At 38.7% G+C, this 18,192-nt stretch overlaps 1 protein-coding gene across 3 annotated transcripts in view; it reads left to right on the top strand.

Annotated features, from left to right (window-relative positions):
* The window catches only part of PHIP (pleckstrin homology domain interacting protein), a 119,337-nt gene that overhangs the window by 8,143 nt on the left and 93,002 nt on the right, over window positions 1-18,192 (top strand). For all 3 annotated transcript variants that reach the window (XM_055810793.1, XM_055810792.1, XM_055810791.1), the window contains exons 5-7: window positions 2,723-2,873; window positions 2,978-3,076; window positions 13,714-13,874. In XM_055810793.1, the coding sequence (XP_055666768.1) occupies window positions 2,723-2,873; window positions 2,978-3,076; window positions 13,714-13,874 (411 nt within the window). The remainder of the gene's footprint in view (window positions 1-2,722; window positions 2,874-2,977; window positions 3,077-13,713; window positions 13,875-18,192) is intronic.

Genomic DNA, 18,192 nt, shown 5'->3' with positions numbered 1-18,192 from the left:
ATTGTCCCCTGGTAGACTGCATCTTAGAACAATCTGAATAATTTTAGCTTTCAAGCCACTCTGTTGTTTGATGTATTAAATAATCTTTCTTACCTCGTCCTTTCTTGAGTTGTTGCCAACACATTGGTTCTCTATTCTGCAAATTCAAATTTTATTTATTCCCGCCCCCCCCGCCTTTTCAAAAGGGAGGATTCGGGACTAAGGTGAATTTCTATTACTTTCTTTGTTTCTGAGCCTGTCAGTGTTTGAGGCATTTGGGCAATGCCGTTAATACCATGCTTTAACTTCTGGTCAGCCCTGAAGCGGTCAGGCAGTTGGACTAAATCAGGTGATTGTTGTAGGTCCCTTTCAACTGGAACTATTCTATCAATATTATTGAAATAATTTTATTTTTTCTGATAGAGGAGAAAGTACTTCACCTGGAGAAAACTTAAATAGCTTGGTTTTAGCAAATTATTTAAATTCCACCATTTATTTCTTTATAGAAGGATGAAAAGAGAAGTGAGTCCAAATACAATCTATAATAAAATAAGAGGGTTTTCCCTATATTTACGGTGAAATGAAGCTTAATTTTTTCATTTTTAAAAGTTTCTTGTGTGCGCTTTAGCCTTATATAGGAAAATGAGAGCCAAATGTTGACTGTGTATGTTTTGTGAAATAGTTTTAATAAACTTCCTGGAACTGACAAGTGTTTAGATGGCCACTGTCACCTTTTTTTTTTATTTTTTTTTTTATTTTTAAGCATACAGCTCACTTAGTGTTGTTGAACCAGTTTGTTAATGAGCTGCTTGCGAATGCTGCTTAGCTCCAAACAATGATTATTCAGACAAATGCTGTACAGAAGCATCACAAAACTATGGCATAACTGGTCATAAATAGCTGGTTTTGCACAAATGGACTTAAATGAGGAAAGACTATAGTATGGGTGTCTGGTATTAATTAAGATAAGATCTTTAATAGGTATGATCAAGAATATTACAAATAGATCTACTTTTTCAAAACATTTGCTTAAAAAAACTGCATGAGGAATTCAGTCTACCTAATTTCTGCTAAAATAAAAAAGTGAACACATGGCTTATGACAAATCATCAGGAGTATGACTCAAGATGTCAGCTAGCTGTAGTTTTGTAATGTGTCAAAGCTGATTTGCTTCATTTACTTTAGATTTTGTGCGTTTGTGAGGATTTGTAAAACTGAAGGGTCTTGAGCAGGAGAAAATGACAACTATTGCGCATGTAGTTCTTGGGGTTAAACAAAAAAACCCCAGTGATTATTAACCTTTGAGACACAAGTTCAGATTCTGCAGATGTGAAGTCTGGTTTGAGATAGAATTATACGGATTGTGGTATTTGTTAAGTTTTTACACTGCTGTTGACAGAAGTGGAGAACAAAAGCTAAGGAAAGGGATCAGGGCTGTTGATGGCAGAAACTACATAGCTTTGTCGCTTCTTACGGCTGTTCTGATATTTTAGGGCTCTCAAGGACATACTTTGACTGTGATTTTTAAATAGAAAAAAGCAAATTTTGTTTGCATGTTACTGATAAGAAAAATGAATCAGAATAGCAAGTTCTGAATTCAGCAGATTATTTTTTGCTACTCTTCTAACAGGGTGCCTATCTGATGACATTTGATTTAGTAATTTTAAATTGGTTGATCTGTACAATCAACTGTAACTATTAAAAAACCAACAGATTTTAATATTTTTAAAAAGAAAAGCATTTGTTTAACTTGTGTGAATTTTATAAGTAATTTAACTTTTAGGCAGTCAAATCCATAGAGCCTGCAAGGCCGCCTACAAATGTAGCCTAATTCACAGAAGGAAAGCCCTGCTTTCCTGGAGACAGCTAAACGTTTGCCTGTTGATGGGAATCAGTGAATGAATGCCTTAATTTGCTTAGTTTGCCTTGCAGCTTTCGCTTTACCTATTAAACTGGCTTTATTTCAACCCACAAGTTTTTGCTTTTTTATCCTTCTGGTTTTCTCCTCCATCCCACTGAGTGAGCGGCTGTGTGGTGCTGAGCTGCTGGCCAGGGTCAAACCACGACAGAGGCAAAAGAGAAAATTTTTCCTCCTTCACTAGAAGATTGTGTGAGTGGTGGTGGGAATTAATGGTGTAAGCAAGGCTTTTCCAGAGCCTTGGTTTCAGACAGCAGCGCTCTTTATGTTAGCAAACTGCTAGAATACATGAAGTGATTACGGTGTGTCAGCAAGATAGGAGCATGTTTGATGAAGGAAGAGGTATATATTCTTGTTAATTGGGTGTAATACAGAAGCATCATTCTGTCTAAAATGTCAGTTCCAACCTTCTCTAGTTGCGGAATAACAAAACATCACAAGCTTTTACTGCAGTACTTTTTTTTTTTTTTTTTTTTTTTTTTAATTCTGCAAAGTTAAACTGTGAAGACTTATTTCAGGTTCTGTGAAGGATGAAAGTACTACATGCTAAATCCTGTACAAGAACTGAAGAAAACAGTTTCTATCCTCCCTTTTAATTTATTATTTTAAAACGTTCTTTGTACAAAATGGCATGTGCTGAATAGAATACTTAATTAGGAACAGCTGGAATGAATTATTGTACTTAAAGGTCATGATTTGTTTTTATCATTAATATAGTATGGTTTTCTTCCGAATTTGTGTAACGATCTGGGGGAAAAAAATTAAACCAGTACTTCTTCAGAAATATTATGTTCTTTTATTTTGTTTGCTCTCTTCGTATAATAGGTGAAATACTACAGACACTTGGCACCTGATCACTTGCTTCAAATATGCCATCGACTTGGACCACTTCTAGAGCAAGAAATTCCCCAAAGTGTCCCTGGAGTGCAGACCTTATTAGGAGCTGGCAGACAGTCTTTGCTTCGTACAAACAAAAGTATGAACATTTTGTAATAATTTTAGAGTTCTTGATATGCCTTTTTTGTGTTTTCACATGAAAAAATGCTTGCCTACAATTTTTGTGTAATTTTTTTAAAACAGGTTGCAAACATGTTGTATGGAAGGGATCTGCTCTTGCTGCACTACATTGTGGGAGGCCTCCAGAGTCCCCTGTAAATTATGGTAGTCCACCTAGTATAGGTAAGTCAATTTTATTCTGGCATTGCCATTGTAATACCCAACTTCCAGGGTGATGGATTATTGTGATGATGAGAGCTAAGTAGCGGTTCTGGTTATATTTGTCCTTGTTTGTGTCATATACCTTACCTTTATTTTCATTAAGATGTTTTGTTGTCATATTTACCAGTTTGTGTGTGGGGAAAAAAATGTGTATTGTAAATTCATGCACTAATTCTGTTCTGAAGCTAATTTTGTCTCTGAAGTATGAAATGGAATAAAATATATTTCAACAGTGAATACATTCAAATAAAACATCTTTTTTCTTAAAGAGGTAATAAAGCTGTCAGTAGATAAATAATTAGTCCTATGTAATAACTTCACACCAGGACAGCATGGCATGCAGCCATTGTTGGGGAGAGTAAGTCACATAGCCTGGTAATCGTTTTGTTTGGAAAGATTTGAGTGTCTTGTAGAAGTTACTCTTTCTGCTCTCTGGTTCATTCACTAATTTTGTAGCTGTGCTTTAGTTTGCTGTGCTGTATCATGAAGCATGCATGTGCTTTCTGTACCATTGAAAAACTGAGAAGCTGGAGGTCAGAGGTGTTCTTTTTCTTATTTTCTTTTTATTTTCTTTGTTACTTTAAAGCACTTGTATGGCCACAAAAACATGTTCTTTGTTTCTCAACCTTTTAACAAGAAGATACATGGGTTTTTTAATTGCTAGAAGAATAGACATGTGTGATACTTCAGGAGATCCTTTACGAAGGACTACCCTTTTTCTTTCATTATGGATCGGAAAATGTGCAAAATCACTTGTCTTTTCATCTTTCTCTGCTGGTGTCCAAAGAAGGATGAATGATTAAAATTACCACTGTGGATTATACCAAACCAGTAGTGGTTTATACCAGTATGGTAGTTGCAGATAGATGCGAAGTGTTGGTTGACAGTGGGCAGGGAATATCCAATTGATTGGCTCCTGATCAGGTGCAGCTGCTTCTGTCTTGACAAAAAAAAAAAAAAAAAGACTGAAGATACATTGGGGAACTAGTGAGTAACAATGTACAAATATATAGGCAGGTGCTTTTTGGGACAGAGGCATTTTTAATGTGGTAATTTGCCATTACAGTTTTTCAATCTCTTAAACTCCTTTTGGAGACCGTTGGTAGCCTGTAAGTTTAGCATGAATTGGCAGATAGATATATATGTAAATATACATAGAATACATAATTGAGAGAGCTTAATTTGGGCTATTTATATTATTTCTAATGTTGAAGAAACTCAGAATCAAATCTCAAAGTGCATACCACTACACTTCACCCAGAGAGTTCTCTTAACAGCTGAAGCAGAAGCATGCTGCAGCTAAGAAGCTCTTACATTGAGTACAGCCAATTTTGACTTGGTCAGATGGCAAAGTATTTGGTGTTGTAGTAGTAGTTCTTTCATTTTAAAGCACAGTTTGCACCCTTTCCATGGTATTTCTGTAGATGTGTGGAATATAGGAAGGTCTTGCTGGGTGTTTAGAGCTAAGTTTTTCAGAACCTCCTCAGGTAGTATGTGTATTGGTCAGAGGTGGTTCACTTAAATCCTCATGTATCACCTATATTCATTCAGTGTGGTTTTTGGTTAGAGCTGCTATTTTGGTATTTGTGTCGGGAGTTGTTTCTGTGTTGTGCTCTAGATGTGAGGGAGAATATGCCTGTTGCTGAATAGAATAATTCTTCTTGAGTGGCTGTGCATTCGCTTGAGGACTGTAAACTTGGAAAATCATGGGCTAGATTAGCAGCTGTTTCAGCAAGGTGGCTGGAGGACTGAGCTTTCTAATAGCTAAGATTTCTTTAGTTGCCTTACCTTTTATTTACTTGGGAATACATTTTAAAACATGCTAGGCAAATCAGAATGGAAGAGGACTGTTCTGCATCGTACTGTAGCTTGCTCCATGTGTATACTTTTTAAAGGGAAAGAGCGCAGTGTATGAAATCTGTGGCAGCTGGAGTTCAAAGAAAGTTGTAGAGTTGCCATGGTAGTGGAATTAAATGTTAAGAAAAATAACTTTCAGACTCGTTTTAGGGAAGAACAAGTAAGGCTTTCTAAATAAATGTTTTTATTGAATCTTTTGCAGAGCTCTGAATGTTTGCAAAATTACAGTTATTTCAACATACCACTTTTTTTCATGACCAATAATTTCCTTTTCCAAACATTGAGATAAGTGCTGGTAGCTGAATGTTTTCAGCTGTGAGGTGTATTTGGATTTTTTTGATATCTGTTTCAGAGCTGTGTGTTTAAATCATTTGTTTTTGATTTATTCTAGTCTAATCCTCTCAGTGAAATCATGAACTGGAATTACACTACTTTTATAAATTCAACTAGAAGATTTTGTTTCCTTTCTTTAAATAACTTTTCCATTTTTTCCCCTGGGAAGGCTGTATTTGCCCAACAAAAAAAAATTGGAACATATTATTCTTCAGCCTGTATGTACTTCAGGTAGAGAACCCACTAATGCTTGAGGAACAGAAAAGGTTCTGAAGTCTTTCTATTGTGTGCAGCAAAACATAATTTACCTTTCAGTGAACGTACAGGAATAGTCTTTAATTTCCTAGCCTGATGAATCAGTGCTATTATGATGCTGATGAGATATTCCTTAGAGTTAAGTTTTTGTGTATGTTGTGCCAACAGCCTTCGACATAGCTGGTTTATGACAATTAAAATACATCTGTACAAATATGTACGTTTCCAGAAAACTACAGAATATCTGTAGAACGTAATAAAGAGGAAAAAAAACCTTGAATACAGTATAATCTTTCCCCAATTGCTCTCGCTTGTGCAACATATCGTATAAAATGTTGCAGAGTGCTTAATTAAAAACAAAAAGAGCTATGTCATATGCTAATTTGTTTTGCTAAAGGTCTTCTTGGATGCAGAAACAGAAGAACAACTCTCAGTAATTTTCAGGAATTGCTAAAAGAAGCACAGAAGCAAAGCATAAAGCTTTGGGAGCTTTGAGCTCAAAGCTCTCAGGGAGGCTGACCGCTCAGGTGTGGCGACCTGAGGTGGGACTGGCTGTTTGCCCCAGGCGACAAAGAATGTTTTTCCTGGGCAGTGTGTATATCTGCCTTTCAAAAATAGTATTTCACGGTCTTGCTCAGTAGTCTGCTTGGAGAAAAGTTCTGAGGCTTTTTGCACCTCTCTCACAACTTCTTTATTAAATGATGCTGCTGGTTTGGCTGTAGAGAGAACTTGGGGTTCTGACAGTGGTGTAGATGTCCCTTTTTAGGAATATAGTAAGTACTTTAGGCCTAAAAGCTAACCTAAGAGTACTTTGTCAAACTATTATCTGCTAATTGTAGTAAAAAACCTGAAAGACCACCTTGTGTTAAAGGAACTGTGTAAAAGTAACATCTTGTTTTACATGTTTATTCAAGTCTAAAGCGAATTATACTAAAGTAAATGACTTGCTATGCAAGAGCAAATGAGCTATAGAAGTCTTACAGAACTTACACTTTGAATAAAATACAAACTGAGTAAATATATAGTGGAAGCAGGTGGGATTGCATTGAAGTCAGGGAACAGTTTGGAAATGCTTGAGATTGTATAGTTTCATTTGTTTTTACCTTCTACCTCTAGAAACATCTCGCCTCCAATCTCTGTGAATTTGTTAGGGTTGGCAGTTAGTTTCATTGGGCAAATTAATATTATATGTGAAGTTATAGATGTACATAGAATTTTTATATTTTCAGAAATGCTCCAGTAAGAAGTCAGTATACATTTACTTTCATTAAATGCCTAGAGGCAAGTTCTGGGTTGGTCAAATTGCTAGCTTAACCACTCACTTGGTTGACAGTCATCTGTAAGCCAGAAGACTTGAAGTACTGCACAATGTTTAGAAGTTGAACAGAAAAATGGTAGGAAGGTAGAAGTAAATTGAAGTTGCTTTTTTTGATCTTGGACATCATTACAGAAAGGGAAAAAGCCCTCAACAACCTAAAACTGAGTGCTTGATACATTTAGTTGTACTAGCTTGAGGAGTGAAAGGAGTCTAGCAGTCTCTTTTTATTCAAAAAGCTTATTTTTTACAGCTCTGAATGCCTTGGCACTCATTAAAGGCATTTCTAGCCTTTCAAGTTAATAAAACTTGATTCAGTATGGGTAAGAGTCGTAAGTGAAGTATATTCATTAGGTGTCCTTCCAGGTGTCTTCTAAATCTGGCTTTATTTTGTGTGAATGGAAGGGGAACAAAGGTGGAATCTGTTCTTCAGAATAGAACTTCCATGAGTTAAACATGACTCCAGAAAGGAATAAAATGAAAGATAAGCCATAATGATTTTTACATGTGCTTTTTTAAATTGTAACTTACAATTGGTACAAAATTAAATCAGATTTATCACTGACTAGTGGATAAAGTAGATTACTATCCCCCATCTTTAAGGTATATTTCACATTCCAGGACCATGTCAGTAACGTGATGGCATTGGTCGCTTTGATAAAACTAAAATAAGAAAGCCAAGGCCGGGGAGGGGGGGAGGATGATCATCATAGCTAATACTGCCATGTGTTTCAGACCCCAAAATTTGTCTCCATTTTACACATTGCTGTTTTTCTTCGAACTGCTTGTTCCGTTTTGGGTGGGGAGTGAGAGACATTCTAAAACTTTGAAGGCATTCTGTTGATGCCTGTTGCATTCTTTTTGAGTGTGAGAAAATCTGTATTCTTTAAGTTCTGCTGAAAACTCCAACCCCTTTACCTTCATCAGCTTTACATATGTATTTGATTTTTAAATTGTTCTGAAGGAAGCCAAACAAATAGAGTGATCTTGACTCAGAGATGTATGTTTTTCCAGATTAAGGTTTTAACAGTTCCATTTCATCAAGTTGTCTTAAAAGCCCAACTCTCGATTCACAGTGTAGGTTCCTGAGTGGCCTTTACAGAAAAATGAATTAAACTCTTACCTTTAGAGCTTAAGGTTTGGGTAAAGAATCCCATGTTTCTCACCCTACCCCACTTTCTTTATTTCTTTTTTCTTAACTCTAGTAAAAGGTCCTGAGCAAGTTGTTATATTTGACCCTGCTTTCAAAGGAGGATTATTAGACTAGGTAATTTTCAGAGGTCCCTTCCAGCTGCAACCATTCTGTGATTCTGCAGTAACAAACTTCAGAGTTCTTCTGGCATTAAATCTAGTGAGGAACATGAAGGAACACAAAAAGGGCTTTTACATGGCTGTCAGCAGCATAAGGAACAATAGGGCCTGCTGCTGAATGGGGCAGGGGACCTGGTGACAAAAGACCTGGAAAAGCTGAGGTATTCAATGCCCTCTTGGCCTAGGTCTTGGCTGGTAATACCAGCCTTCAAAAATTTCAGGCCCTGGTGACCAGGGACCAGGTTTGGGGCAAGGAAGACTTTTCCCTTGATGGAGGAGGATTAGGTCAGGGAATGTTCGAACAAACTACACACCGAAGTCCATAGACCCTGGTAGGATTTACTGCTGGGTGCTGAGGGTGCTGGCTGATGTCATTGCAAGCTCACTCGATTATTGTTGAAATGTTCATGGTGGTCAGGGGAGCTTCTTGAGGACTGGAAGAGAACAAATGTCATTCCTGTCTTGAAGCAGGGCAACAAGGAGACTGCTGAACTGGAGGTGGGCCCTCCTCACCTCAGTCCTTGGGCAAGTGATGAAGCAAGTACTCCTGAAAACCAACATGAAGGGCAAGAATGTGGCTGAGAATAGCTGGTATCGATCTATGAAGAAGTCATGCCTGACTAGCCTGGCAGCCATTTAAATGAGATGAGTGGCTTGGAGGATGGGGGGACAGTAGTAAATGTTGTTCACTTCAGCAAGGCTTTGTAATATGGCTCCCGTAACATTCTCACTAACAAACTGGTATGGGCAGAAGTGCTGGGCTCAAAGGCTTGTGACCAGCAGAATGAATTCCAGGGACTGGCATGAGGGCCAGTCACTAATGGTGTACTCCAGGGGCTGATACTAGAGCCAGTATTATTCAACATCTTCATTAGTAACTTGGATGATGAAACACCAAGTTTTGCAGACAATGCAAAACTGGGAGTGATTGATAGATCACATGGTCTGTGCTGCCATTCAGGGGGACCTCGACAGGCCGGAGAAACGGGTTAACAGGAATCTAATAAATTTCCACAATGAAAAGTGCAAAAGTCTTGCCCCTGGGGAAGAATAACCTCATGCACCAGTGGACACTGGGGACTGATGGGCTGGAAAGCAGCTTTGCAGAGAACAAGCTGGCTGTTCTGGTGTTGAACATGTCAGATGTTCGAGTCTGCTATGTGCCCTTGCACACACAAACCAAGCAGCATCCTGGGCTGCTGGAGGCAGTGCATTGTCACTAAGTCAAAGATGCTCCTTCCCCTCAGTGCAGGTGAGATCACACCTGGAGCGCTGGGTCTGGCTCTGGGCTCCTTAGAACAAGACAGACATGAACAGACTGGAACTAGTTTAGCAGAGGACTAGTAAAATGATGCAGGGGTTGAGGTATCTTGTCATACGAGGAGAATACAAAAGCACTGGGATTGTTTAGGTTTCAGAAGAGAAAGCACGGGGGCGTGTTATCAATGGGTATAAATGGGAGGGTGTGATGGAGGCAGGCAGGCTCTTCTCTTTGGTACCTCCTGACAGGACAGAGGCCACGAACACAAACTTTAATAGAGGATCTTCAGTTTAAATGGAAGAAAACACTTTTTAGAGGTGATTAAAGCACTGCCATGGGTTGCCCAGAGAGGTTGTGAATTTTCTGTCCTCGCTGGCCATAGCCCTGAGTAACCTGCTGTAGCTGACCCTGCTTGAGCAGGGGGGCTGGACTAGCTGATCCCTAGAGGTTCCTTCCCACTTGAACCATTCTGTGATAGCAGACCGTTTCAATCTTTGAGGCTGGTCGTGTTGTATGAAGATGAGCCCAGTTATCTAAAAAACAGAAGCTGATTAATTTTGTTTGGAACCAGCTGGTAAACAATTGATAGCAACTTAAAATTTGTGGCAAAGAGTTTTTTTCAATGTTCATCAACAAAGTAGGCGGCTTTCTCAGGCATTGGTTTCTGCTGATCAGTTAGCTTCATTAAATACGAAGAACGCTGATTTTGAAACCAAAATGTCATTTGGAAGTGGTAAATTGTCATCCTGTGTTGCACAACAGCCATTTAGTAACATCTGCTTTTTATGTTTGTTTTAATTTTTTTTTAATTATTTTTAAAGCAGGAACTTAAGTGTGAGTAGTAGACAGGCATGTAAAGTGTAAGTAAATAGCAATATCCTTAGTTGGCCAGGCACTGGATGGGAGTTCTTCCTGTGTAGTGTCGACTTCACGTTGCCCTTCCAGCAAGGAGCAGGCAACCTCTATTCTGTTGTTCTCCTCTTTCCAAACTTTCTTCTCTTCTTGTTGGTTGACTTGCTGTAAGGCCCAGCCAGTGCTCTCTAACCCTTCCTGAGATAGTCTCATCCTTCTTCCCTTGCATATTATGTATGGTTTGTGGCTCCCACTGCAGCTGTTTAACTGTTACACCTTATCACACGTCCTGTGATTAACACCTTTGCTCATACTGACTCATTCGTGTGAGGCCAAGCAAAATTTAACGAGAGACAGAAAACTGCTAGTATGTCTAAAAGGAGAGGTGTTAGACTTGGTGTCAGAGGGGATCTAAATTCACTTTTTCCCCAAATCCAGTTAAAACCAAGCAAAAATAGATTAGAGACCACATAAGGCCTGACAAGTGTTGAAGATAGGTATGGCTAACAATTGTTACAAAAGCAAAGACCTATAATTAGTACAATGTCATTATTATTAACAGTTGGTAGCCTTTCTCACCTTGGCTTGCACCAGAAAAAACAATTTTATTGTTCAGCTGCAGGAATTTATTTTTGAGACACAGCTATTTTTGATTTTTACCTGTACTCTGGAGGAAAAAATGAAGGCTATTGTGCTAGCAAAGTGTGCAGGTGACACATTGGAGTTTTCAGTGTTTGGAATAAAAAGTGGGAATAGGTCAGCTGGAGAAATCAAGCTGGATCACTTGGCAAAGTCAATGAGAGTAAATAGAAATGTAGTTAAATAGAAGGATATACTGAAGAACTGGTGGATGTGAAAATTTTGTTTAAAACCAACAAGAAAAACATTTTGAAGAAATCTTTTAAAAATTTTGTGTTTATGGACAGTGTTCAAACCTGTGGGAGGTTGATTCTCCCCCTCCGCATTGCATGATCTTAGTTAAAAATTTTCTTCCCATATAATGTCAATTTATAATGCTGTTTTTTTCCATGTCAAATCACTTAAGTCACCTTCTTTTTTTACCAGTTTTAGAATTATTTTTTTTTATGTTTCAAATTTTAATCAAGGCCAAAGAGTGCAATAGATCCCAGTCGTCCTGTTTCCAGTATCACAGCGTTGCCTCTTATTTCCTTCAGTAGGTTGATTGTTACTGGACAAGGGGCATTTCACCTGCTGAGTTTCCCAGGGATGTGTGAACTAGGAGCAAGTTGCCCATTACTACTACACATCAGCAAAAGTATCATCAGAAATACTGTCTTAGATTCTGGTAAACTTACCCTTCTTCAGTGATTTAAAAAAAAACAACCCAAAACTCAAATAATAAATCCCAAACTTGAAATTTCTTTCAAGTACTTTAAAAGTACTTCAAAAATTTTCATAAATTCAGATGTATATTAAAAATTACATGCTTATATGAAGTTATCAGTTGTTTTATCCTGAAGAGTCTGCTTACAGTTTTGATATATTGACAGAACATCTTTGCAAAGTAAACTTTGTTGTTAAGCTTTTTTCCCCTTTTTGTGAGCTGTGGTTTCATGTGAAGGCATTGCTAGAAGCTGATTTCCAACTACCATTTCCATCTTACATTAAGATCAAACAAAAGGTAACTTCTGGGTAGGTTGAGATATCGTGCAAGCTCACTTTATTGTTGTGACAAAGACCTTCCTTACTCTGTTTGTGTGTATGCGTGTGTTTGGTTTGTTGGGTTTTTTTGGTGGTGGGAGGGGGGGTGGTTTGGTTTTTTTGAGAATTTTTTTTTTGGTTGGGTTTTTTTGGTGTTTTTTTAACTGTAGAGTGATCTGTCAGAAACCAAAACTAGATTTATCTTGTGACTGAACTAGTCTTGGTTTCCTGTGGTTCTAAAGTAGACTGTTGGCAAGGAAAATCTTTGTCATAAAGCACATGCAACTGCCTCTTTTTCTTGTGTAACAGTAGGGTGAAGAGGATATGGCAGAGCCTTAAGGCAGTAGTGGTGAATTGACTACAAGTGCCTCACTCCACAGCTGATGATCCTGCTCGTTCACAAAGAATCTTGACCTGGGAAAATTTCCTTGAATCCTTGGGCTGCATAGGCAGTTAACTGAAAAGTTTCAGGGCTGTTCTTATGGCCTGAGGCCAGTGGGCTTGGCATTTATCCATACCACTGAGTACTTTTGCTCCTTATAGAGTAGCTACAAACCAGTTTGCATATTTAATGTAGTTTGACCTGTACTGACTTGTGAGCCAGTGTCTGATTGGTCTGGGCCAAACCCAAGCAATTGGAGACATTTGTAGCTGTTTCACGGTTGATGCCAAGGGGTGACTGTGATTTAGTGCCCAGACCCCTGCCCTGGTCCTGCTCAATTCACTAGTACAGATGTAACCTTGGTCACATATAAAGAATGGTTAACCAGAGTAGTAATGAAAGTATTAACTGCCTCTTTTGGTACTCATAGTTCTTGGTTTTCATGTGTATGTAGTGCTCTGGGCATTGCTGGGCATCTAAGGTTTTACTTTTCATGTATTCAGAAATTTGAGATCTGATTATATTACCTGCTTTATCACAATTCTGTGAAATATAAAATGTATCACTGTTGCCATTCTTCGATCTAATAATGATATGGGGAACTGTTTGACTAATGTCTATGTATCCATGCATGTACGCATTATACTCTGTTGCTTTATTGTTGCATGAGTAGCAGGTTAAAATTATTAACATGGAGCTTTAGTTCTTGATGAAAGATATCCATTTTATTAAAACAAAGTAGATTTCTGCTCCTGGACCTTCTTGTCTTTTAAACTTGGAAAAAAATTACTGCAGACTCTTTGAACAAGATTCTGTTAGTCAAATTCAGAATTTTCTGTAAGATTTGGGTAAATTTGTATGTAAATTTTTGTTTGGCATTTTTTTGTTTGTTTAGCTGTAGTGGGTAGCAATATCCTTAAAAATACTACTGTCTTGCAAGTGGTGGATAAATGTTTAACTGTAGACTACAAAAAACCCAGTTGCATTGGAGAAGGTTTGTATGTTTGCTGCTCTTCAGTTAATAGCAATGCTTGTTAAATGTGAGGTAGTTTAGTCCTCCATGGAAGCTGCCTCAGTCTTCCTGAATTTCTCTCACTAGGTATAAAGTGAGAAGCATACATTTGGGCTTGAAAGTTGTATTGCATCTTTTTGCTCTGCTTTAGTTTGACATATTTTTGCTCATCTATATTGTAGGCTACTTTTGTATGTATTTTTCCCTAATTTACGGCAAAATGAGGCAATTGCTATAGTAAGTTTTTCATATAGCAGGTGGTACAGTATTGACATAAACTTTCCATCTTGGAGAAGTGTTTTAGTTTATGAACGCAATATAAATGCCGTGTCTCCTTTTTTCTTTCCCTGTTTGGTAGTGGATACCCTATTTTCAAGAAAACTAAATGGAAAGTACAGACTTGAACGCCTTGTTCCAACTGCAGTCTATCAACACATGAAGATGCACAAACGAATTTTAGGACACTTGTCTTCTGTATACTGTGTAACTTTTGATCGGACTGGCAGGCGAATATTTACTGTAAGTACAAAATCTTTATTTTTTTTATTTTTTTTTAAGTATAGATAGCAGGTCACCTAATTGTTTCTAAAAACTAAATATACTGATCTTATGTATCAAGAGGACATACATGCTTTATTACTGTTAATGCTCGTGTGCTTTTTAATAACCATGCTGGTTTGCATGTTAAAATAGTTTTGGCTTACATGGCTTAAGGCTGGATGTGATGGTGATTGCTGGTCTATGTGGTTCAGTCAGAAAACTGAGGTTATTTTCAGTCGAAGGGAATTGCCCTATGTAGATTCTTTCCTCTGGACTTGTGTTTTCTAGAAAAAACATAAGTAAAAGAATGGACCACCAACACAGAATTTCATTAGGAAGTCGGGCAGGACAATCAATGTGTAATTAAAGATTATTTGACTATTTTCTCTTAACTTTTTTAAAATTTAAAGCATGACTACTAAGTTTAACAGCCTGATGATACACTTAGATTTGGTACATCATGTTGAAGGAATTAGAAAGCTGAAAATTCACGTTATGTATTGTAATATATGTTGGGTCACAAGGAATTGTCTTCATGAGTTCCCAGGAATGTTTCTGTACCGGTGTTCTTAATGTTTTTAACTATTTGCCTTTGTTTTGTTGTTAAAAAAGTAATGTTGGATAGATGTCTGAAGTCAGGACTGAAATTGCAGGTTTCCCAAGGAATGGGAATGATAAAACCAGATAGATGTGAGTGTAATTTCAATTCCTTGGCAAGTAGTCAATTTTAGTAGAGCCAAACATCTCATGAATACATACCTCATGCCAGTCTGGGACAGTTTGGCTGCATTTATTTCCTTGCCACAAATACTGGATGTAATTGATACCTTTGTGGATCCAGGAGCTTGGCTGTGTCCTTTCTGACATGGTAGATACTTCTACCTGCATTGTTTGAATTATGGTTCAGTTCTACTTCATGTATTGCAATCCTAACTTGTAAAGTTCTTTCAATGTGGTTGCAAATATAATTTGCCCTTTCACTCACATACGTTTTGCTTTGTTGCATGGAAGCATGTGTGGTTGTAGGAATGGGGCACTTGTAGCGTTTTGAACACCCGTTTACTTCAGGCATAGCAGACTTCTTTTGTACTTCTTTAGCCATCATTGACAAGCAAAGTCCCTCAACAGTCATAGGCATTAAATTCTTATGACCTGTAGTTTATGCATGATTAACCTATCAGGAAAAGAGCTCTCTTGTGAGTTTGTTCTATATGTGATACAGCAGAATGGATTAGAGATGTTTATGTGTACCAAGTATAAAAATCACCTGTGCTCACCCTGTTCACCTCTAAGTAAAAACTTGTTTGTGCTTTGTAGATGAAGTGTGTAGAACTCCTTGTTAAGGTCTCCTGATTATTCATTTTCCTAAAACTTTCCCATGTTCCTAAAACCTTTCCTTTTCCAGAGGTTAACTAAACTTCCTCTTGGGTGCATCTGCAGTGATCACTCCTTTTTGCACATTTGCTTGCTTTTTGCAGTCTGATTTTAAAAATGAGTAAAGAGATGAATTGTCTTGACAGTAGCAGCAGTTTGTTTCCAAAAGAAAAGCAGAAGAACCTGAATTAAAATGGGGGGAGCAACACTGCTTCTGCAACCCCAGGGCTTTGTTGGCAGTCCTTTGCTGACAGATGCACTGGTGTCCTGGTATGATTGCTTGAAGAAGGTCTCAGTTGAGATCATGGTTACTTCAAACTAGTGTTAAATAGAGTGGCCATATAAATTAATTGTGACTAGTGAATTTTCATTTTGGGGAGCCTGGGGCAGAGCTTCTTACCTCTGCATTCTCAGGTAAATCCAGTGTTGTTTGTTTAGATGTTTCAGTGGTTGTTGGCAAATGGAAAACCAATGGGTTGTATTCCACATTCCAGTAAAATCCCAAGTTGCTGTAGGTGGTGTGATGTAGTCAGTGGATAAACAGTCATGAACTGCCTTGCAGTTGTGTCTGTATAATGAAATGGTGCCAATTCTTTTCAATCTAGACCACTGCAATTTCTAAAGTCTCTAGTGTAGTAAATAGAACTAAGAATTCCTGATAAAAAACTTCATTCCAGACACATCTGTTGCCGGCATGTAAATTTGCATGCATCGATAGGGAATCATTCTTGTTCTGTTTTTACTCTACAGCCTCCAGCATTCTGTGACATTAGCTAGGTAAGAGGTTGGTTTAGGTTTAAAATTGGTTCTAGAAGATGCATTGTAACTGTTTCCTTTTCCTCCTGACCCTTGAAGGATTGAAAGCCTCTAAATTCAAGTTCTGTTTATGTTCTGCTTCAAATTAAAAGGAAAAGAAAGTGGTCTCAGCACATTTTTGAGTCATTTTCTTCTGGAAGATGTTATCTTTGCTAGGAAGAAGATGCTTTTCGGAAGAAGTTTGCCTAAAGGCAGTGAAAACAGGATGTTATGCAGTTTTCCTGCTAGCTAGTTAGTAGATCTGTATTGGGTTTGCATGGCCAGGTTTTGGTAGCGGGGGTGGCTACAGGGGTGGCTTTTATGAGAAGCTGCTAGAAGCTTCCCCCATGTCTGATGAAGCTAATGCCAGCCGGCTCCAAGATGAACCTGTCACTGGCCAAGTCTAAGCCCATCAGTGAATGCTGGTAGCACCTCTGGGATAACATACTTAAGAAGGGGAAGTAGTTGCTGTGTAACAGCAGTTGCAGCTGAAGAGAGGAGCAAGACTATGTGAGACCAACAAGTCTGCAGACACCAAGGTCAGTGAGGAAGGAGGGGGAGGAGATGTTCCAGTTGCTGGAGCAGAATTCTCTGCAGCCCATGGTGAAGACCATGGTGAGACAGGCTGTCCCCTGCAGCCTGTGGAAATCCATGGTGGAGCAGATATCCACGTGCAGCCTGTGGAGGACCCCACACCAGAGCACATGGATGTGCCTGAAGGAGGCTGTGACCCCATGAGAAGTCTGTGCTGGAGCAGGCTCCTGGCAGGACCATGGAGAGGAGCCCGCGCGGGAGCAGGTTTGCTGACAGGACCTGTGACCCCGTGCTGGAGCAGTCTGTTCCTGAAGGTCTGCACCCCATGGAAGGGACTGACACTGGAGCAGTTTATGAAGGACTCTTTCCTGTGGGAAGGACCCCACACTGGAGCAGGGGAAGATTGTGAAACGTCCTCCCCCTGAGGGCAAAAGAATGGCAGAGACAATGTGTGATGAACTGAATGAAACGCCCCGTTATTCCGTGTCCCCCTGTGCTGCTGGGGTGGTGGTGGGGTGGAGATAATCAGGAGTGAAGTTAAGTCCAGGAAGAAGGGAGAGGTGGGGGGAGGTGTTTTAAGATTTAGGTGAGTGTTTTTCTCACTCCACTAGTTTGATTTGATTGGTAATAAACTAATTTCCCCAAGTTGAGCCTGTTTTGCCCATGACAGTAATTGGTGAGTGATCTCTCCCTGTCCTTATCTTGACCCACAAACCTTTCATTATGTTATCTGTTGCCTGTCTGGCTTTGGGCACCTGGCATCCAGCCAGGGTCAGTCCACCACAAGGTCATGCAATGACTGATTCTATTTGTATCGTTTTACGGATTTCACAAGAGATTTCTGAAGATCAACCTCTTACCCTTTTTTTTCCCCCCAGATATATAAAAATATTTTAATACACAAATTGTGTTTTCTTGGTAATTTGGATTTTTTTAATTAATTACAATTAAAGGTATCTTTACTTGCAAAGACACAGCCTATTGGCCATCACTGAAGAAAACCTAATTATTTTTGAGACTGTATTCTGGATCTCTTGAAAAATGTGACTTGCAGAACCCACACAGAGTAATAGAAAAAAGCATTGTCTTCTCTGGTTCCTGCACTGCTTACCTTTCTGACTGCAAAGGAGGATGGCCAACTCCGTGTCCCCCACCTTTATCTTCCTGTCTTCTCTGACATTACTCCTTCTAGGGAATAATGAAGTGTTGTGTAGTACTCTGCGTAAGATTTCCCACCCAAGATTAATTGGTAAATTTCTTTGCAGTTTCACTTCAGCCCACAAATGTGTGTAATTGTAGGAAAGTGAAGCACTTTTACTCTACCTTGGCAATGCTGACATCAGTTCTGTCTTGGTGCTGAACTTGTTCTGGGATTCACTTTTGAGAAAATGCTTTTTTATAGGCACATAATTCATAGCAGTTGTAGATGCAACCTTGAAAACATGAGCTGCGGTATAAGCTGGTGCCTTTGCTAGCAGAACTGCAAGAGTATTTTAAGAGTTGTGAATTGTCACATTCAGTTCAGATAGAATTCCATGAATTTATTTGGATTTTAATACTGTTATCTTGCCAAGATGCTACAGAATTTACAGTT

Source organism: Falco peregrinus, chromosome 7, assembly GCF_023634155.1.
Source record: "Falco peregrinus isolate bFalPer1 chromosome 7, bFalPer1.pri, whole genome shotgun sequence".
NCBI classification, from domain to species: Eukaryota; Metazoa; Chordata; class Aves; order Falconiformes; family Falconidae; genus Falco; species Falco peregrinus.
This window is presented reverse-complemented; position numbering and strand designations above follow the sequence as displayed.